Raw genomic sequence first — 22,969 nt, forward strand, 5'->3', positions numbered from 1 at the left:
TTGGATCTTAAGAAGCTTATTCTAGCTGTACTGGTAGCTGCTTCTTTAGCCTGAATGTGTTTATTCATAAATGTTTAAAGAAGTAAAAACAATCATTTGTCAACAGTGTGGTTTGTAGGTGGAAAGAAACACACTTGCTATCTTCTCATATTTATAAGCCATTTAAAAAAGAATGGAAAGGGAAAAAGGATCTGCTTTTCTAACCCCTTCCTTTCTTCATCCATCCATCCATCCATCATCTATACTTACTATTTGAAAGAATTATAAGACACAATTCCTGGTTTCAAAAAGCCTACATTCTCTATGAAATAATTAACAATATAACATATTTTACTATCATTCAAAAGGAAATTTGAGCATCTGCTATATATACCTAGCAGGATTTTAAGTGGGGATCACTACCTAGTCCTTCCTTGCAAGAAAGTTACAGTCACAATTAGATAATTAATTTTAATAAAATGTTTAGTGAGTTTCTCTACTACAGCCCATATTCAGTGCTAGAAGCAGTGAGAGACATTCAGAAACACTTAAGATATGGTTCTTACCTCTAGTTGTGTCACCCTCAACCTAGCAGGGGGGTGGCCGTATAAGTATATCTGGCAAATATGTAACAGTGGTATAAACTAGTATAGTGGTAACAGAGAGAAAGGTCCATAAATTATACCTGCTGGGTGTCAGGGGATAATTCGAGAAGAAGTAGCACATGAGTTATACCTTAAGTACAAAGAGAGTTTTGCAGAGTGGACAAGGAGAAGGAAGAACATTTCAGGCAAATGCAAGTTCATGAGTATAGATGCGGGGGTGCAGAAGAGCATGATATATTTTGGAAATTATGGGTGGTTGTCCAGTACGTCTAGAATGGCAGTGCATTTATCATGATACTGTAATACAACATGCCCAGAATGGCTACGATTTTTGATTGGTGAAAAGGAAAAGATAACAGCATGGCAGGGTGTGGGACTGATGGTGGCACCAAACATTGGTGAAAGAGCAGAAATGTTTGGGACCTGGCTGTGGGGAGCGTTCGTGTTCTAGTGATGAAAAATAAAGTTGGGAAGGTAGTAAACACATCTTAGGGAACTCTGAAAGCCCAGTTGAGAATCATTGAAGTTTTTTCAGCAATGAAGCAATAATGAAAATGGTGGTTTAAAAAAAAAAAACCAAACGCATCCTCTGGAAGCCATCTAAAACCATGTATGGATATGAATATGTTTATGGCAGGAGGGGAGGCAAATGGGAGGGAGAAGGGGTGGTGTGCACACCCTGGAGGATGCAGACAAAATAGAATCTATTGCAGTAAGATGGTGAGGGAGGTAGAGCTTTGGCTCTGGTGGCAGGAATGAGAAAGAGAGAAGTGACCAATGCAATGTGTGTGTGGGAAGAGAAAGGGAAGTCAAAGTAGAGTCCAAGGTTTTGAGCTTAAGTGACTCTTGATGGTTTTGACAGAAATGGGATGATATAAACGGAGAGGAAGTTGCTGATGCTTCAGTGAGAGTTGGTGAACTAGGTAGAAACATCCACTGGGCTGTTCAAGGTGTGGAGCCACCTGACCAAAAGACAGGACTAGAGAATAGATTCTGGAGCTAATGTTTTAGATGTAATAGTTAAAGTGATACCAAAAGAGGATTCTCTGAAGGGGAGAGCGAGGACAGGAGGGGTTGGAAGCTTTGAGAGGTAAAAAGGCCATGGGTTAAGAAGACATGATTAGGAAGAAAGTGAGATTTCATAGAAGCCAAGGGAAGATGGGTTACCAGTGGAGAAATGTCAAGGGTGACAGGAGGAGGAGAAGGAGAAGAGGTGATTGGAGGCTCTTAACTTTGGCAAAAAAGGGACCATAATGACATTGAAGGGAGCTATTTCCCTGTCGTGTGAGAACAAGGAGAAACTATATGCATCTGAGATGGAAGGTGGCGAGGAAATGAGGATAGCAGATACTGAGTGAATGAGGAAAGGATATAACAGCATCTAACTGCAGTATTAGGGTTAAGTGTACCCATACTTCCACCCCACCCCAATACTCAGGAGAAAGACGATGGAGCCACAGGAGGCCAAGGGCTCTGAAGGGGAAGAGGGGTGGTAAGCAACAGTTCACGAACTAGGAAGGGATGGGGCACAGAGGATGCTTTGCCTTTGAAAGAAAGAGAAACAGCTTTGCTTCAGACCTGGAGGAAGGGAAGGAAGATGGATAAGGAGACAAGTTTTTGGAGATGGAGTGAGTGGTAGAGAATGAGGCAGCTCATGCCATGTGGTAGGGGTGGGGGTGGGCTGTTGTGATTATCTAGCAGTGAAGGAGAGAATGGTTGGTATGGCGGCTTGGTGGCGAGCCCTGAAACAGGTTCTGGACTAACTATGTTTGGGAAACAATGAGAGAGAAGCAGGGAGTTGAACTGAGATGACATATTTAAGGGTTGTGGTCCAGGTCTCTTTAGTTCTTAGCGTTTTCTTATAGTGAGCTTTAGATTTCTCATAGTTTCAGATTTCCTTTTGTCTTGCGGAGAAACAAAATTAAAAACTCAAAAACAAAGATCTGGTGGTGCTTGATGAAGAATGTACAGAGTTGTGAAATGAGAGCTTTTGTGTGTAGGCCAGGAAATAACCAGCTTATTTAAAATCTGGTATGATTGTGGTGACATCCTCTTATTTTGGGGAAACCCATAGGTTAAAATCAGAGAATTCTCTTGGTCTCTTGATCGACTAAATAAAAATTATTACTTGTGTTTCCTCAGATGATTTACAGAGTTAAAAGCTGAAAAGCACTTATGTTTGCAGAGTGCTTGAAGCTCTTAAATATAAGTGCTATGTAAGATGCTAGGACTACCGTGACAATTGTCTATGGTAGACAGTTGTTTAACTTGCTCTTTGTCTGACTGGTGATATGATTCTTACCCTATGCAAGAACTTGAGCTTATCTGACCTTGGACTTCTGAACTCTCAAGGGGATGGACATAAGTCTAGAATCATCTGGAGTACAAACCAGGCTATGAGTTCTAACATTTGGCCTTTCAAGCTGTCACTTTCCAAGTTCCATGTTCCGTAGTAATTTTGATTCTTGAATAATCTCCCTACTAGACCAAAAATCCCTTGAAAGAACATCTGGGGGACTCATCCATTTTGTGCCATCCTCCAAGCCCTGTGAACTTAGGACTTTGTATATTGTAGATGCTTAGTAAATATTAATAGAATTGAATTTAATATAGATGAATTTATTTGAACATATGCACTTAGAATAGTTTTATTTTTGGACATATTATATTGTTACTAAATCTTATTTGCTATCGGACATCTCAGTTGAGAGAAGAAAGAAAACCTTTGTCTTGTTCCTGATCTTAGTGGAAATGGTTTCAGTTTTTCACCATTGAGAACAATGTTGGCTGTGGGTTTGCCGTATATGGCCTTTATTATGTTGAGGTAAGTTCCCTCTATGCCTACTTTCTGGTGGAGCCCTCAACTCCCAAAGGTTAGAAGAGACTTATGTTAGGAGTGATAAGGACTTGCAGTATGAAGTCAGTGGGTAAAAAGGAATATTCTATGGGGACTTGTGTCAGGTGTGGAGGTTGGGGCAGAAGTGTAAGATGTCATAAATACATCAAGTCTGATGAAAGTTGTAACATGTTATAATCACATATACATGTTCATAACAAACTCAGAAGGTCTGGAAAAAAATATATATTAAAAAAAAAGAAAACCTTTGCTTGTTTAATTCATATTACAAATGTCCTTAGCAAATTAGTTATCGGTTAAAATCATTCTTTTTTTCTGTTAATTAGTTATTGAGCTAAGGATTTAGCAATTGTTAATCAATTCCACTGAAAGAGACGGTAACACCTTTGTTAAGTAAAAATTCGGGACCATTTATGTAACCTAAGAAAAACATCCCTTTGAGGTGTTTCCAGCTAGTTTATTGAGTATTTTACTTAAAATAATGGCCCCAAACATTTAAGTCCTGTGAAATCAGAGAGAATGTCCAATGGAAAATAACGAATTATGGGTTGATTATTTCTTTGATTCACTTTTCCTTATTAGGTTGAATTAAAGAATTAATCCATGTAGAATGCTCCTGAATGACAATGTTAAGTTTCTGAAATGTCATTTTTTTTCCTATCATGTGTGAATTCACCTCTGAAATTATAGTTTTAAATTAAAACAAAGAGTAAAAATCAAGATATTATTAGATAAGTAGCTTTAACCTATACACAAAGCTATAGGAATATTTGAAATGATCAGTGTTATCAAACTATTATGAAGCATTGTTTGAAACCAAAAGGGACGATAGCATTCAGACACAGTAAAGGTGGACAATGCTTACTTTTTCTATGGAACATAATGGGTCCTATGAACTTTTATTGTCAAAAAACAAAGGTGTTCAGCTTCAAGTTGCTTTATGGTAGATAATATATGTTTTTGTGGATCTTAATATGATGGGAAAAGGAAGTTGATAATAAGGGGAAAATATACCTAAGCAAACCAGTCATATGGTATTATCACAATGCTGGCTGGTACACTTCGCTTTTGGGGCTGGAAGCATTTTCCTTCCAAGTCTTGTTTTATTAGGAGTTAACAAGTTGGCTCTGAATATCTTGCTCTAGGCAGAGACTTTGCAAGCAAGTTCTCAACCCAGAGACAGATTCTCTTTAACAAATTTAGAGGAAAAAAAATCTTTAGGTTTCATAGTCCTAAAAGACTTTTTTTTTTTTCTTTTGCCCTTCAGCCCTTTCAGACTCCTATTTTCTTTAATTATATATAGTGAACTCTTCTGGTTATAGCTTTGTTTTTAATTTCCAATAGTGTGGGATTTGTATCTGGTATATATGGAATATTGGCTTTAGCTCTTGAGATCATGTCTGTCTATGTTTGTGTTAACAGAAAATCAGTTTTTATATAACAAATTGACTTTGTACCTACAGTTATTGACTAGGAGATAATAAGTCAGAAGTATTTTCAGTGATTGGGCATGTTCAGTGTTGGCAGACAGGATGCTGTTCTGGTTTGTCAGGAAAATTAGGGTTATGTTTACATTCTAAAAAGAGTTTTAACTCAGTGAAAGACTTTGGGTGGACAGTAGGACTTTTTAATGTTAATGTGTAGCCTAGTTCAGAGAGAGGAGTCTAAATAAATATCAGGTTGAATCATATGTAAATGCCATTTTCGTAGGTCAAAATTGTTGTATGTCGCCAATTTCATATAGTAGTTCAATCATATATGAATTTATTGTGATTGCCTGAGATTCTCAGGTTATTACCATGTTACATGAGTGTGCATACCCCATTTTATTTTTTGTTGGTTACCTATTTCAAACAAACACTTCGTATTTACGGAGTTTATAAAGAGTACTTGCAAAAGCTCTCAGTTGCGTGATTCATCAGTCAGGTGGGACTCCATGCTGATGACACTCATTTGGGGACAAAGCCTTTTGGCTGCAAGAAAAATAAAAGAATGGAAGGATTCATGAAAATAAATATAGTGAGTGTGAAATTGTATTACAGATGACTAGAATGAGCTGCTAATAAACAACAAAGTAGGGATTAAAAGGAGCTATGTTTTATCATCAAATAGAAATACATTTTATATCATAGGCAGTTGTTACAGGCCCATCTATACTCAGTTAAATTGTCTGAAGCAAATCTATAGATGGAGTTCTTTCATGCTAGTATTATTCAGTACTGTATTTGTAGGGGCTGTCATCATTCTGGTACATAGTAGTTGATTAGTAAATATCTATCATATGAATTAAAACAATAAACAAGCAAACGCGAATAATCCTATTTTAGTGATTAGCTCATTCAGTTGGGAAGAATCAGTAATTTCCTCACTGTTTAGAACCGACTGGTTTCTGTAGTCTGTCACATCAGGAAGGTTTACAGGGCACAGAGTAGAGGCTTCAGGATGAGCCCTCACCCACTCATGTCACCTATGCATCTTCATGCCGCATGTGCACATGCACACACACATACAAACAGAAAGCAGGGCTTGTCTGTCAGAAAGTTGATGAGCCCTGACTTGAACCCTAAAATTGATAACAACCACATGTCCCAAGTTGGGCAGTTTAGTGTAAGCAGTGGAACAAAGACTTTAAAGGTCCTAAAGACATTGGTTTGATTTCTGCTACTTGCTTTAATAGGTTAGCGACATTGTTTTCTTCTGAGCTTCAACTTCTTTTTCAATAATGTGGGCATAATAATATCTATGTCATACAATTGTTATGTGAGAATTAAATGACAGTGATGTGTAAAGGGTTTAGCTCAGGCCTCAGCTACTGTATAAATGGTAGAAGGCTTGATGTTACCTGCAATGCACTTATAATAAAAACATTTTTCTCTAAAGGAAGTATAACAAAAGTACTTGTGAAGCATTTAGGCCCTGAGAACTTCACTTTGAGTCATGCAGAAAAAGAGAAAAAAAAACCCACTAGTTTTCACTGGTCTTGTGATTTGTTTATTATGCTTATGAGGCTAGAGCCAGTAGTCCTAATCATTTTAATTTTCCCTAAATATTTGTCTACATTTGGACTGCTATTTGTCCCTGAACAAGTTACCTGACTTCTCTGGTATCAGACAGGATCATTATCCTTAAAATTGGGGTCCAATGTTGGGGTTGAGTGTCACGGGAGCAGGGAACTTGGGGTGGAGGTTTGGAAGTCCAAGGCAATGATATGCTCAAGAATATCTTTTCCCTATGCTCAAGGTTTGGGTGCCCATTCAAAATTGTCGATTTGATTGGCAACTTCCCCACCAAGAGTGCCAAATGGCCAGCCTATGTCTTACCTTATAGAATCACTTCCAGAGTACTTTTTGAGGCTGAAGGAGTCACAGAGAAATGCACTATCCTTTTTTATTTGGCTTATATTCTTCTATCCAGGGTTTCCAGGATTTGTTCTGGGGAATACTGCAGTGTTAGCTTATTAAGGAATCCATTAGCACTCATTCTTGCTAATCTGTTTACATTTGCATAAGCATCTTAATGGTTTAAGGAAAAATCCATAGGCCAGAAATTCCAGAAATTTCTCAGTGCAAAGCCTTTTACCCAATTCATTTCTTTCCACTCATTATAACTATGGACAAAACCCCAGGGCTTATTTCTCAAAGGCAATTGTGTGTTAAGGTTTGCGTTGAAACACTAGGTTCATAGTTCTGGAAAAAAATTATCAGTCTTTTAAGCAGTATTGATAGATAAACTTGCAAGAGCAATACTACAACTGCTGCTATTGCCACTATAATCTACTATGATTCTTGTTGCATTGGGGAGTTTCACAAAGGGAGATATCTTGGGAAAGTCTTGAATTTTTGCCGAAGAGTCAAAAAACAGAAGCAATTATTCTGAGAAAGGGAATTGTTTTGAAAATCCTAGCAGCAGTACTCTTTAAGATGCTATCAAGATGCTGGAAGTTTGCTTTAAAACCAGTTTACAGGTAATCTTTCTCATTTTACAGGTAATCCCAAGATCACCCAGCTAATTAGAACTCAGGTTTAAAAATCCCAGTTTGCTCTTCTTTCCACCTATCCTATGCTATCTTGCTTTGATTGACAGACATCTCTACATATCAGATGCTTTACCTTTTGCTCATAAATCCTCTTCAGAAAGTATACTTTGGGGCATAAAGTCGTTGGAGTATATTTGGAGTATTGAAATTTTACTGGGTTTACTTTACATAGCATCTATAGCAAATATAGATGTAATAAAAATAATGAAATCTAACAGAGAAACACTAAACTGAAGAAGAAAAACTAGTGTGTGTGTGTGTGTGTGTGTGTGTGTATGTATTTCTTTTAGTTAGGACGTTTTTGATACCTACTCATTCCCTGGAAAATAAAAGCAATCCATTAAACATTTGCTTTTTAAAAATACTGTTGTAATAAACTATAATGGAAAAGAATAAAAAAAATAGGTATATACATATATATGTATAACTGAATCACTTTGCTATAGACATGAAACCAACACAATATTGTAAATCAACTATGCTTCAATTAAAAAAACTGTAGGACACTTTCCTTCTTTCTTTTGGTTAATGCAAATGTAACATGTATACATTTGAGGTTTGTTTTATTCCTTAAGTTTTCTTTCCATTTTTTATTTATAATAAATTTTGAAACTTAAAGCCGTATTTATGTAGCATTCCTGTAAATTTAATTTCAAGAGTTGTGAGATTGTCATTTTATTTCCTATCTATTCTGCTGTCTCCTAATATGAAGGTCAGGATATGAACTATTAAGCCTCATTTGGAGAAGCTGAATCCAACATATTCCTGCGTATGCCATGAAGCATGTGATTCTAAATTGACAACGAATTCTTCTAAACTGTAGGGATTTGTTTTAAAAAGTAACATGATGTAACATGGCATAGTTACTTAAACCAAAGGAAAGGTTGCAATTCTTTAGATGACCTTTGGGAAACAGCAGACATTGGTCAGAATGTCCTAATCAGGAAATTTTGAAATGTCAAGCCTAATCTGTTAATCATAATTATATAGATATTTTCTGAAATTTACAGTAGCCCTTTAATAAAGATCTTTCACATAGACACTGATCATCTAAAATTTACTCTTACAACTCTAAGATAATAATATTTTCCCTATGGCAAAACTGAGATCCAGAGAATCTCCAATTTGCTCAAAGAGACCCCACAACTAGTAAGAGTTAGAATGTAGATTTGAATGCAGTTTTATAGTATCAGGTCCAGTCAATGCTTCTTCAGTAAAACAAAAACTAAACTAATCATCAACAAAAACTAAAAATATATCATAGAGAAGAAAATTTAAAATGTTTAGATACATTTATAGGATAGTGAACGTTCAGTCAGATTGAATCCTTAATGTCATTAGGGTTTAGAGAAAAAAATGGAATATGACAGTTATAAATGTCTGGTATAATCTCAAAAGACAACAACAACATAAAAGTAAAGACAGTATAGAACAGCGATTCTCAAACTTTAGCATACATAAAAATCACCTGGCAGCTGTATTTTGTATAATCTCAAAAGACAATAAGTAAAAGCAAAAATGATATAGACATTGATTCTCAAACTTTAGTGTACATAAGAATCATTGGAAATTTGGTATACATAAGAACTCTAAGAGATCCTGAGTTTGTATTTCTAAGAGTCTTCCAGGTAATATGGATGTTGATGGTTCAAGGGACTATATTTTGAATATCTCTGACCTAGCGCAAAACTGAAATGTACAATTTACGTCCATCCATCTATGCCAGTACACACACAGACACAGACACAGACACACACAGGCAAGGTGAATGTTAATAGTAATGGTAAACTGCATAGTGCCAGATACTGTTTAAGTGTTGATATATATTCTCATTTAATCACACAGTAATCCTTCATGGTAGGTGTAAATTTTAACCCACATTAAATATACAAGGAAACTAAGGCACAGGGAAGTTAAGTAACCTACCCGAGGTCACACATCTACCAAATGGTAGAGCTGAGATTTAAACCCTGGCAGTCTGGCTTAGAAATCTCTGCTTTTAACTATTATACCATACATCTTTCCCAACAGCTGAAAACAAATTTACACAAAATTGCAATAAAGAAATTATAATAAAAAATTAAGTGCCAGAGAGGAATATAAGACAAGATTTATATATAGACATATATTTTTTTGAGTATTTAGAATGTTCTTGCAGCCACCTAAAATACATATGTATATATCAGGGATTTGTGATTATTAAAATAAGTACTTGACTTCAAAATGTACTTAAAATTGCATGAAATAAAATGAGATTTTTAAACCAAATATCTTTTCATTGTAATGTGGATAAATCCCTGGGAAGGAGTGTCCCTTTCTTGTCTATGAACAACCTGCCATAGCCAGCGGTCTTGGACATTGAATAGCTAATGCTCATAGGGTGCTCTTGGTTAGAACATCAACTCTCTGAGCTTGGGAAGGCTTCAGGAGCCCATGGGATTCTAATACAGGGCTGCAAAGGCCTCTCCTACTTTGGAGTTATATAGAACCCCAGAAGCTCAGAGGGTGGTTACATAATTGTTTCCCAGTCTTTGCAATTTTCACTCAATCCCAGAAAGCTCAAAGGAATTGGCGAGGTCCTACTGGAACTGTGAGTTTCTCAGAAACCTGAGCAGACTCCAGATCTGAATTATCCACCGGCAAGGCCCCAGGACTGGGACCCTCCTCCAGAGGTTAAAATAGCTACAGAGAGCTGCTCAGCTACCCAGTGTAGAAATATTTCAGCCCCACTTGCCTCAACAGCCTCAAGCCACACTCTGTTTGGGGACTTGTACTTGAAGCTGGGGTAATCATTCCTTCCCAGGCACTTCCCACTCCACAGATTACCTTTAGGACTTTGGCAACCGTAGAATCAAATTCACTGTGAATTAAATTACAGCTCTGATGTAAAGTCCTGGAAGCAGTTGTGTTTTTAATGTCTCTTTAATAAGTAAGCATTTTGGCTTTATTGAGAATATTTTCTGTTGTGAATGTGAACATTGCGTTCATCACGAGAGGCAGTGCTGCCTTTTATCCTTCATGTTTTTAAGGATTTCTGATCCATGGCTGAGTATTGCAGAGATAAGATGGGCCCTCAGAGCCAGGGAGTTACCTTTGGTCTTGGTTTGGTTTAAGATAGACCTAACATGATGTTTTCTATCAGAATGAAAAAGCAAAACGCAAAATCAGGCACTGCTGTTAGGTCTACATTTCAGTCATTGTGGTTACTTTCAAAAAATTTAAAAAGAAAGAAAAAGGAAGGAAGAGAGGGAAGGAGGGAGGGAGGGAAGGAAGGAAGGAAGGAAGGCCAGAAAGAAAAGGGAAAAGAAATACTGAAGGCCCAGGCTCAGCTTTCAGATTGAGTCTGGTACATTGTTGATGCTCCTCTGACTTTTTTAAAAGCATTTGTATTTCATCTGCTGTGACATAAGAGGTTAAAATATTATTCTGATATTATCTGTATAAGAGTGGCAGCAGAAAAAAAAGAAAAAGTTTTTCAGATTTGGGAAAATCTGTGCAAACTGTTCCTGAAACCATGAACCGCCTTGGTCAGGAGAGATGCAGCCTGTTGGTGAGCATTTGATTTTTAGGCATTCTTAAAGTTGGGATGATTGTTTTTTTTTTTTTTTTTTCCTTTATTCTTGGAAGTAAAGAACTTGGCTTTTATTGATAGAGCTGTCAGGGACTGGAGAACATTAACAAAGATTCTTGGCTTGTCCAAACTCTAGACAGGTTCCTGAACATTCTCCTAGGCCTATCTGTGCACTTCCTTGTAAAATCCAGTTTTACAAGAACCCTGCTAAGTCAGTTTAACCAGAAACCCCCAGCCTTGTATCTGATCACCCTCGATATCTCATTCTCATCAGGTTCCTCATCCTCCACCATCCCCCAGGTGATGTCTGATCATCCTAGCCTGTCTTTAACAAAGAATCCTGCTAGGTTGGTTTAGCCAGAATCCCACTTACTCCTGATGTTTCCTTTTAGTAATTTTCCATCCCCTGACCTCCACCCTGCTCCTTGGCTATAAATTCCCACTTGCCCATGCTGCATGCTGTATTTGGAGTTGGGCCCAATCTCTCTCCCCACTGTAAAATCCAATTGCTGTGGTCCCTATATCTATTGCGATGGTCCTGGATAAGGTCTACCTTAACATCTTTAACAAGTGTTGGTGAATATTTTTTCTTTAACAACATAGGGGGTGTCTTTAGTCTCGTAGACAAAATTTTGACACTGGTAACCCATGGATGGGCAGGATCTACTTTTCAGAAATGTTTTGTTTGGCTTTTATTGTGTTTTGAAAATAGAATTATTTGCCAATACCTAAATTTAGGAGCTATCATGTAAAAATCCAGATTTTTCATTTTTTTGAAAAAAAACTAAAGAAATGACAATATGAGAAAGACAACTGGCTGAATCAAGTTAGTGGCTGCTTTGTTTGGAGTGGGCAGGGTTTCTCCCTCTCCTGGTATCTCTGCAGCTAGCTTCTCTGGCTGTTGTGCTCTACCTGCATGTGTAGGCATTTGCATTTGCAATGCCTTCATTATGGCTTACTAATCAGTTAGTACTTCATGGTGTTACCACATGTCTCTAAGGATGCTTCCATAGTTACTGTTCTTAACAATATGAGACTATAATGCTCTGGGAACTCATAAGGAAAAGGAGAATTATTATATATAATCTTAAAGGACTATGGACTGACATTATTCTGATTCATACTGCACCAATTTCATAGAGGTTTCATGGAGCTCTGACATTTGTTTTTTTTTAAATTAATGATGGGATTTAGATGTATCTTAAGAAAGTAACTCAAATGTAATTAAGTCATTGAAAGATAAAAATACTGACATTTTGGAAAATTGGCTTTTGATCAAAGAATGTATGCATTAAGAGGGTGCTTCTATGCTTTTTAAGTAGAAAAAGAAATGGATAAACCGTCTGCTTCTTAAGTACCCGAAAACATAATTTGCCACTTAAATTTGCCTTTATTTTGGCTGAATTAAAAAGCAAACAAACAAACAAAAGCGAATCAAATGTCTACCTGAGGGCAAATATTTCTGCCTATAGAGTATGACCTTACTCTGGAAGCAGTCCGTGGTCTCTTTACTTCTTTCAATAAGGAACTTACAATAGTAACTTCTGTTCTATGAAAACTGTGTTCGATTACCTTGTTTGAAGGCTCTTAACCATTTGCTAGGTTTGGTTTTCCAGATTGTATACCTTAAGGTTTAATTAATACAATGACTGAAAAATGTTTGCCTTTAGAGAATAAGATTAAAATAATTTGTTCACCTTGAACCTTATGAAGGAAAGGTGAATACAAACTATATGAATTACATTGAAAGGATTAGGTTGGAAATTGAACTCTTAAAGAAGTTTGAGGTAAACTTTTGACTTATTTAGGGGTTCATAGGAAAGTTAAGCAATCACTCAATTTTTTTAAAAAGCAGGAAGAAATACTGTATATGTCTGAATATAAGGTGCTCCCAAGATGTGGATGTTTATCTGTTTTCCCAATGAGAAGTTTTAAATATATAAAACCTTTAGAAATATAGATAAAATGATCAGATATCTATTTACATATTGTTAATGTATTAATTTACTTCCACATATGTATTTGAAAATCACATATTACATAAATATTAATTAAGAAATATCACTTTCCTTGCCTTTATAGTTCATTGGTTGATTTTATTCAAATGGTTCTAGTGACTTTTCATCACTTTGAGTCATCTCAACTAGTTTTCCAGCACACATAATTTCCTAAATTTTTTGAGACTCAGCACTTTTTTGATCAAATATGATTCTGTCACTGTAAACCATATACCAATTTACAAGCACTATTTGCATATAAGGGGGCAGTTATTTTAAAAATTTTGTCTTATAGGTGAATACTTTTCTGCTCTAGCATGTAACCACTCCAAGTAGTGTTCTTTAACATTATATTAATATGATTTTGCATTATCATATCAAACACTTTCAACTGTAGGAAAAAATTACTAAATCTGTGAGGAATTTTTACTTTAAAACACAGATTTTGTTAGATTACATCTATAAGCATTTAAAGCAAGTAAGGATAGAGGTTGTTTCAGCCTAATGTGTTTTCCCCAAACAAACCTTTGCTTTACATAATAATGTAATACAGAGTTTTAGGTAAGGATTTGACTCTGATGTGACTCTTTCCTGAGGAATATTCTTGAGGGAAGAAAAGAATCTGCCTCATGTACGAACATATATGATACTTTCTTTTTTTCTCCCTTTCAGGGTTATTCCTTAAATCTTTACTAAAGTTCAACAAAACATAAAAGATAGATAACCTGGAGAAAGGGAGAATTTAATGGCAAATCAAGGCGATGTTATTAATTTTGTGACTTTTTTCTTATCCTAGTGCATATCACAATCATTAAAATATCCATTTCTTAAAGAAATATTCCTATAAAAAAGATAGCAGGTGAGGAGACAAAAGGATGTACTATGTGACAGACATTTTGTATAAATGTTTCCATAGCCGTAAAATAGTATTTATGTGAGATTTTTATTAGGAGGTAGCAGTTACTTTGACAGGAGACGTTGTCCTTGTCATTTCCTGATAACCATGAACTACACCATTAACCACAAGCTACAGAAGATGAAAACAGCTGGTGTTTTTATCACAGAGGGAGATGATACAGCTTGGGAATATGAGAGGATTTAGAATTTGTAATGGTTAGTGGTTTCTGTCTTGGCTATTTAATAAAATGCCTAGTTTTAGGAATTAAAGAAAATTGAACTGGCAAATATTTTTACTTTCATATCATAACCTATGGAAAAATCTGTTATTGTAACATTTTCCAGGAAAGGATAACTCACTTTTACTCTGGGGCTTCCAGCTTTGTATGAAAAAACTACATCATTAATATACCAAAAATATAATTTAATACTACATGTATCAGAAACAAATTATGCCAATGTTGATAATGATGAACATTATCATTTTTATCTTTTAACAGTGGAAAGAGTGGAACGAGAAAACCTTTCAGACTATTGTGTTCTGGGCCAGCGTCCAATGCATTTACCAAATATGAACCAGCTGGCATCCCTGGGGAAAACCAACGAACAGTCTCCTCATAGCCAAATCCACCACAGTACTCCAATCCGAAACCAAGTGCCCGCGTTACAGCCCATCATGAGCCCTGGTCTTCTTTCTCCCCAGCTCAGTCCACAACTTGTCAGGCAACAAATCGCCATGGCCCATCTGATAAACCAACAGATTGCCGTTAGCCGGCTCCTGGCTCACCAGCATCCTCAAGCCATCAACCAGCAGTTTCTGAACCATCCACCCATTCCCAGAGCAGTTAAGCCAGAGCCAACCAACTCTTCTGTGGAAGTATCTCCAGATATCTACCAGCAAGTCAGAGATGAGCTGAAGAGGGCCAGTGTGTCCCAAGCTGTCTTTGCAAGAGTGGCATTCAATCGCACACAGGTACCGTTAGCAATGAACGTCATAATTGGTGATTCAGAATAATACTAAGGACAGATTGTGGCAAGTATTAGTTCTTTCTTACCTCTTTAAAAATTTTTTTGTGGATCTCAGAGCATGTAGAATTAGATTAATTAATAATCCTTTGTTCATGAAATACTATCACCATTGATCCATACTTGGCCATATTAATTAATCAATTTCAGTAATGTAATGAATGTCTGTGAACCCACCACCCAACTCAGGACCTGAAACATTACCAATGACCTGGGTCTCTTTATGTGCTCCTCCTCTCCTCCCTTTTTTTTCATTTGCTTTTCCCCAGACGTAACCCTGATCTTGAATTTTGTGCTTATCATTGCTTGTTTTTTAAAAAAACTAGTTTTAGAACTATTCATACCCAAACAATCTATTATTTACCTTGTCTTTGAACTTTATAGAAAGAATATCACTATATGTCATCATTTCTATGATTTTTTAATAAACCCTTCAAAAAAAAATAAACCCTTCAAAATGTACAAGTTAGATTTAAGACATTGATAAAGTAAAAATGGATAGATTACTCATATTTTTAATGTTTTGAGGGAATTATATGCCAAAATAATATTAAATGATAAGACGGTAAACAGTTTATTTATTTATGTCTTATTTTATTGAGGGCTGCTTATAATTAAGAAGTTCTTTCCCACCAGTGCTAAACGTGAGTGTGCATCAGAATCACACTGTTTTAAGGCAGTTAAAACACAGATTGCTGGGCCTCTTCCCAGAGTTTCCGATTCACCAGGTCTAGGGTGGGACCCAGAAGTTTGCATGTCTAACAAGGTCCCAGGTGATGCTGATACTGCTGGTCTGGGTCACACTTTGAGAACTAGTAATCTAGCTCTTATACTGTTGTCTCTCTGGTGTCTGCACAGGATTGGTTCCAGGAACCCCCCACGAATGCCAAACTCCACAGGTGCTCAAGTCCCTTACATAAAATGGTGCAGTACAGTTGGTCTTTCATATCTGTGGGTTTCACATCCGCAGATACAGAGGACCAACTGTACCAGTAACAGAAAAGTAAAAGTGCATAATCTTAAGGAGCTAACCAACCTGGTAGTGAAAACAAAAAATGTACCCAGATAATTAGAGTAATATGTGAGGTAAGGTGAATAATGCAGGATAATGTGAGCAGTGATTACAGGGGGTGTTCATGAGGAGTCATTAACTGTCAGTAGAGTGAGTATGGTAAGTCTTTAAGAGGACGGTGGGTTTAAGTTAGCCACCCTACTAAATGCAAGGCAGGAAGCCAAGCTCTCTGCAGATGCAAAGGTGAAAAAGACCATGAGTGAGCACATATGTGAACAACTGATTTGAGTATGAGGTTGCTGGGCGGTTAGACCTTGAAGGATAAATAAAATTTAACAGGAAAACACGGAGAAGAAGGGTATTTTAGGCTACAAAAATGCACAAGAAAAGTGTTGATTCAGAAAAAGGCGGGATTAGTTGGTAGTTGATAGCAAAGCTAGATAATAAAACTAAAGGTGGAGGGAACAGATCTGAAAAGGTCTTGGGGCCATGGTAAGAACTTTGAACTCTATTTAATAAGCACTGGAAACACTGAAGGTTTTATGTAGGAATATGCTATGATCCAGTGATCAGAATTGGATCTTAGGAAGACTTTCTTCCCCTTAATGATAGCAAGAGGGTTAGGAATATCATTTAGGAAGCCGCCTGAAGTGTCCAGCTGAAATATGTAGAAGTTTGAACAAGACTGACGGTGATGGAGTAGACGGTACAGTCAAAAAGCATTGTAAGAGTGAAGTTGACAGTGCAACTGCCTGGAGTGGAGATACCACCAAGGTCTGAGCCTGGTGACTAAGAATAAGGTGAAATTATTTAGAGAATCAAGGAGGGCATTGAAAGAGATGGTTGGAGTAAGGTTAAAGTGATTGTTTTGAATTGGGCTATTTTGACTTCGAAGTGCTAGCAGACTTCTTAAGTGAAGATGTGCAGCAGTCATTGAAAATAACAGTTTAGTGCTAAGAAGAGTGTCAGGGTTAGAGAAAGAGATCAGAAGTTTATTCACAGAGCCTGGGATTTAAGAGACAGGGAAAGGAGGGGAGAGGCCACCAGCACTACTAACACCAGAAAAAGAGACAGAAATGCCCAGAGAGGTGGGGGCAGATGGAGGTGGAAGAAAAGGGAGATGCTGATAAAAGTATAGAGGACCTGGGTAAAGAGTTTCCAGAAGGAGACTTGTCCGTGTCTGGAAAACTAAGAAGTCTGGGAAGGGGAAGCTTGAAACCGTGCCATGAGATTTGGCGATTGGTTGGGAGAGATCTTTGGCAAACTTTAGAGTATAATTTCATTAGAGTGGTGAAGGCAGGAGAGAAAATTTAGGAGTTCAGGAGTGATTAACTCTTGAGGATACAGAAGCAGTGGCTGCAAATTACTCTTTCCAAAATTTGGTGTTGAAAGGGAGACCAGAAATGGGTTGACAGTTTGAATGTGAGAGGGAGTCAATTTGAGATAGAAGAATTTGTGAGGTAGTTTGGGGCCTCAGCTGAAGTCAAACAGCATGAACTAGTGATGGACCCAACCACTGTGGTTTGGTAACAGTCTTCAGCCACGCTGGAACTGCAGGAGTCGGAGCAGGGGACAAACACAGTGGGATTGTTTGAGGTTTGGTGCTGACAGCTTAGGTATGGCCGGAGACCAAGAGGGGTGAAATCTCTAGCTCCCTTGACTCCTAGCTAACTTATACATTCTATTATTGACAGAGTCAGTACGTCATTTGAAAATGAGTTCGGAGGTTCACAGAGGACCGCACATGTTCCAAACATCACTCTACCACTATTCTCTTGTGACTCAAAGTATTGGGGCTGCATTTGTGTGTCCACAGTTATCTGAACTGGGGTTATGAAGAACTCTGATCCTTTGGGGCAAGTCTGTTGCATACTATTATAAAACACAAAGTAGAAGGATGCGTCTTTTAGTCTGTATCTTGCAGTTCTCTCTCTGTGTGTGTGTGTGTGTGTGTGTATGCGCGCGCGTGTGCATTCTTTCCTCTATCATTCATGTGCACGAATAGGCATTTCAAGGCTAGCCAACACTTTATTGCTGGTTATTTATACCGCTCCTTTGGATAAGGATAAAATTGAGAGCATGGTCGTATTGCTTTGGATTTTAGAATCGAATACAGTATACATTTAATCCAAATAGCATGAAGCATGAGAGAAGAAGACTCACGATGAGGCTAGACAAAAGGCGGGCCGTGTTGGTGTGAGGAAATGCTCTGCCAAGGCCCTAGACTCCTGGAGGTCTGTCTTCTTCTGCACAACTCTTTTTGTCTATTTTTGGGGATTAATGATTTTTCTTTGGCATTGCCATCTTTCAAGTGCCAAGTTACAAAAGGTCTAATTGAAGCATGGAACGCATTTTATTATTTTCCTCCTGCCATTAAATTTGTAAGATGGCTACATCCAGAAAGAAACATTCACATTCAATCAACATGAGCTTGAGTTCATGGGCAAGCCTTGAGGATATCAAATGGAAACTGCATAGGAATGTATGAGTATTTCCTTTTAAATTTCTGCTTTTAATTTGGGAAAGCTTTTCATCCCTCTGGGATCATAACCTGTTGTGTATAAAGCCCAACCTAATCAAGGTAGATGGTATTGACAGAATGACATAGTTTGAACTTAAGCTGGAGGTCAACAGACAGATTGTTTCTGCTGTATATACTGTAGTCACTAACAGCAAGGTTGGACAGCTAGGTTTCACCAGCAGCCTTGTTAAATGGAAACTATGGTGTACTATGCCCCATGAAACCAACTGTGGATTTTCCAAATGGTAGGCTTTTTTTTTTTTTAATCACATGAGTGGTAAAATGATTTGTCAGCTCTAATAAACAAATAAGAATTAACTTTATAGATAATAACATAAACAACTTGTTAATCTTTGGATAGAAAAGAATCTCAACATTTTTTTCTTAAAGCAAACGAAATCAGATTTTAGATGAACACCTAAGGCCAATATTAGTCTTGTACTCAGTTGTTTTACTGATATGTAGCATATCCTCAGTTTACTGAATATTTTTCAGAAATAGTTTTTGATAACTATTATTCATTTATTATCAAATTCAGTAAAAAGCAATTTGATTTGTCACCCTGTAGTTTGTGCTCCTGGGTTTGTTCTTGATGATTAGACCAATCTAGCAATTAGTTCCTCTGTGTGTGTGTGTGTGTGTGCGTGTGTGTAGAACAAAAATCACATGCACAACATTCATAAATGAATCTAGAATTGTAAAAAAAAATAGTCTAGTTTTTCATGTTTAAGTCTTCCAGATGAAAAGCTCAAATTCATAATAAATAGCATTTGAAAATAACAGTTCTTCAAAGAAAGACTATTAATTACTTTGTGTGTCTGATCCATTGCTACTATATCATTTGGTGTTGTAAAGTAACATAATTAAGGGAATGGAGCTATATTTCCAAGAACTTGCTTTTTAATACATTTAAATTTTAATCCGTGTGTCCTTTAAAAACATAAAATATATTTGTTTGAAAAAATGATCCCCTACCCATACTTCATGGCAAGGTCATGACTTCTGCCAGAGTCAGAGATAGACAACCTTTTGTCAATCTGATTTTATTATTTATTATTATTTTTTACATTTCTCTATTGGTTTCTTAATACTGTCCAAACTAAGAACATAAATTAAGTCACATGTTCTGGGCAAGGGAAACAGCACGTTTGAGATCATGTAATGCCAAGATGTTGAATCTTCAGCTTGGGCATGAGACTAATGTAATTCTAGATGCAGGGAGTAGCAGAGCATCACATCCTATCTGAGCCATCAGCATGGTAGAAGCCTATTTTTGTCCTTATGACCTTATATAAAATATACTCGGAGCACCATCGCTTACTTCTTTGCTAGACTTTTGAAAGAAAAGGTTAGCCCTACTTTTCATGCCTCTAAAGACTTTTATGACAAATGGGACCCTATGAGAAGAGTAAGATAAACGTGATGTTTTCTGACCTGATCATTAATATTCAGGCAATCCTGTGACACATTTCTAAGCATTTCTGTTACGTGTGGTCACAAAGTAATGTGATACACCAGAGGAGGCTGAGGCAGATAACAAGCCAGCCCTTTTTCCATGCTTCACGCCTTCCCCAGCACCACCCCCCACTGTCCCACCCCATGATTTACTTCTTTTTTTAATATTTAATTTAATTTAATTTTTTATACAGCAGGTTCTTATTAGTTATCTATTTTATACATATTAGTGTATACATGTCAATCCCAATCTCCCAATTCATTCCCCCCACCTCACTGCTTTCCCCCTCGGTGTCCATATGTTTGTTCTCTACATCTGTGTCTCTATTTCTGCCTTGCAAACTGGACCATTTGTACCATTTTTCTAGATTCCACATATATACGTTAATATACGATACTTGTTTTTCTCTTTCTGACTACTTCACTCTGTATGACAGTCTCTAGGTCCATCCTAGAGACTCTACAAATGACCCCATTTTGTTCCTTTTTATGGCTGAGTAATATTCCATTGTATATATGTGCCACATCTTCTTTATCCATTCATCTGTTGATGGACACTTAGGTTGCTTCCATGTCCTGGCTATTGTAAATAGAGCTGCAATGAACATTTGGTACATGACTCTTTTTGAATTATGGTTTTCTCAGGGAATATGCCCAGTAGTGGGATTGCTGGGTCGTATGGTAGTTCTATTTTTAGTTTTTTAAGGAACCTCCATAGTGGCTGTATCAATTTACATACCCACCAACAGTGCAAGAGGGTTCCCTTTTCTCCACATCCTCTCCAGCATTTATTGTTTGTAGATTTTTTGATGATGACCATTCTGACCAGTGTGAGATGATACCTCATTGTAGTTTTGATTTGCACTTCTCTAATGATTAATGATGTTGAGCATCCTTTCATGTGTTTGTTGGCAATCTGTATATCTTCTTTGGAGAAATGTCTATTTAGGTCTTCTTCCCATTTTTGGATTGGGTTGTTTGTTTTTTTGATACTGAGCTGCATGAGCTGCTTGTAAATTTTGGAGATTAATCCTTTGTCAGTTGCTTCATTTGCAAATATTTTCTCCCATTCTGAGGGTTGTCTTTTTGTCTCGTTTATGGTTACCTTTGCTGTGCAAAAGCTTTGAAGTTTCATTAGGTCCCATTTGTTTATTTTTGTTTTTATTTCCATTTCTCTAGGAGGTGGGTCAAAAAGGATCTTGCCGTGATTTATGTCATAGAGTGTTCTGCCTATGTTTTCCTCTAAGAGTTTGATGGTGTCTGGCCTTACATTTAGGTCTTTAATCCACTTTGAGTTTCTTTTTGTGTATGGTGTTAGGGAGTGTTCTAATTTCATTCTTTTCCATGTCCCTGTCCACTTTTCCCAGCACCACTTTTTGAAGAGGGTGTCTTTTCTCCGTTGTATATTCTTGCCTCCTTTATCAAAGATAAGTTGACCATATGTGTGTGGGTTTATCTCTGGGCTTTCTATCCTGTTCTGTTGATCTATATTTGTGTCTTTGTGCCAGTACCATACTGTCTTGATTACTGTAGTTTTGTAGTATAGTCTGAAGTCAGGGAGCCTGATTCCTCCAGCTCTGTTTTTCTTTCTCAAGATTGCTTTGGTTATTTGGGGTCTTTTGTGTTTCCGTACAAATTGTGAAATTTTTTGTTCTAGTTCTGTGAAAAATGCCAGCGGTAGTTTGATAGGGATTGCATTGAATCTGTAGATTGCTTTGGGTAGTAGAGTCATTTTCACAATATTGATTCTTCCAATCCAAGAACATGGTGTATCTCTCCATCTATTTGTATCATCTTTAATTTCTTTCATCAGTGTCTTATAATTTTCTGCATACAGGTCTTTTGTCTCCTTAGGTAGGTTTATTCCTAGACATTTTATTCTTTTTGTTGCAATGGTAAATGGGAGTGTTTTCTTAATTTCACTTTCAGATTTTTCATCACTAGTGTATAAGGATGCCAGAGATTTCTGTGCATTAATTTTGTATCCTGCTACTTTACCCAATTCATTGATTAGCTCTAGTAGTTTTCTGGTAGCATCTTTAGGATTCTCTATGTATAGTATCATGTCATCTGCAAACAGTGACAGCTTTACTTCTTCTTTTCCAATTTGGATTCCTTTTATTTCTTTTTCTTCCCTGATTGCTGTACCACATCTTCTTTATCCATTCGTCTGTCCGTGGGCATTTAGGTTGCTTCCATGACCTGGCTATTGTAAATAGTGCTGCAATGAACATTGGGGTGCATGTGTCTTTTTTTTTTTTTCAGAATAAACTGGATTTAATCAATTTTATCAGGTTCTTTCATGAGTCTCAGATATTCTTCTATCCTGTATTATTTTTTTCTTTCAATTTCCACATATATATATTTAATATCGTTATTGGAGTATGGTTTCTTTACAATGGTGTGTTAGTTTCTGCTGTATAACAGAGTGAATCAGCTATACATATACATATGTCGCCATATCTCCTCCCTCTTGCGTCTCCCTCCCACCCTCCCTATCCCACCCCTCCAGGTGGTCACAAAGCACGGAGCTGATCTCCCTGTGCTATGCGGCTACTTCCCACTAGCTATCTATTTTACATTTGGTAGTATATATAAGTCCATGCCACTCTCTCACTTCGTCCCAGCTTACCTTTCCCCCTTCCCGTGTCATCAAGGCCATTCTCTACGTCTGTATCTTTATTCCTGTCCTTCCTCTAGGTTCTTCGGAGAGCTGGAAATGCTTAACCAATGTCTGATAGGTGCAGGAGGGTGAAAACCCAGCTCCTTGCCTCCATAGTAGGGAGAGCACTGAAGTGTGACTTCCCCTCCAGAGCTCTCTGCAGGATCGGGCTGAGACTGGGACTTTGTTTGGATCTCCTCCCTTCTCTGACCTGCTTCTCCCACTCCTTCACCAGTTTCCCTCAGAAGCACTTCCTGAATAAATCACTTGCACAGGAATCTTTATCTTAGGATGTGCTTTTTATCCCAGATTATAGATCAAGGTCCTTGCTAGTCTAATTGGCATTTGGAT

General features: G+C 37.2%; 1 protein-coding gene across 2 annotated transcripts in view; it reads left to right on the forward strand.

Moving 5' to 3' along the window:
- Positions 1-22,969, forward strand: part of SATB2 (SATB homeobox 2) — a 194,384-nt gene that overhangs the window by 98,437 nt on the left and 72,978 nt on the right. For both annotated transcript variants that reach the window (XM_060106190.1, XM_060106189.1), the window contains exon 7: positions 14,443-14,915. In XM_060106190.1, coding sequence (XP_059962173.1) covers positions 14,443-14,915 — 473 coding nt within the window. The remainder of the gene's footprint in view (positions 1-14,442; positions 14,916-22,969) is intronic.

The sequence above is a fragment of the Mesoplodon densirostris genome, chromosome 8, assembly GCF_025265405.1.
Source record: "Mesoplodon densirostris isolate mMesDen1 chromosome 8, mMesDen1 primary haplotype, whole genome shotgun sequence".
In the NCBI taxonomy this organism is placed as follows: Eukaryota; Metazoa; Chordata; class Mammalia; order Artiodactyla; family Ziphiidae; genus Mesoplodon; species Mesoplodon densirostris.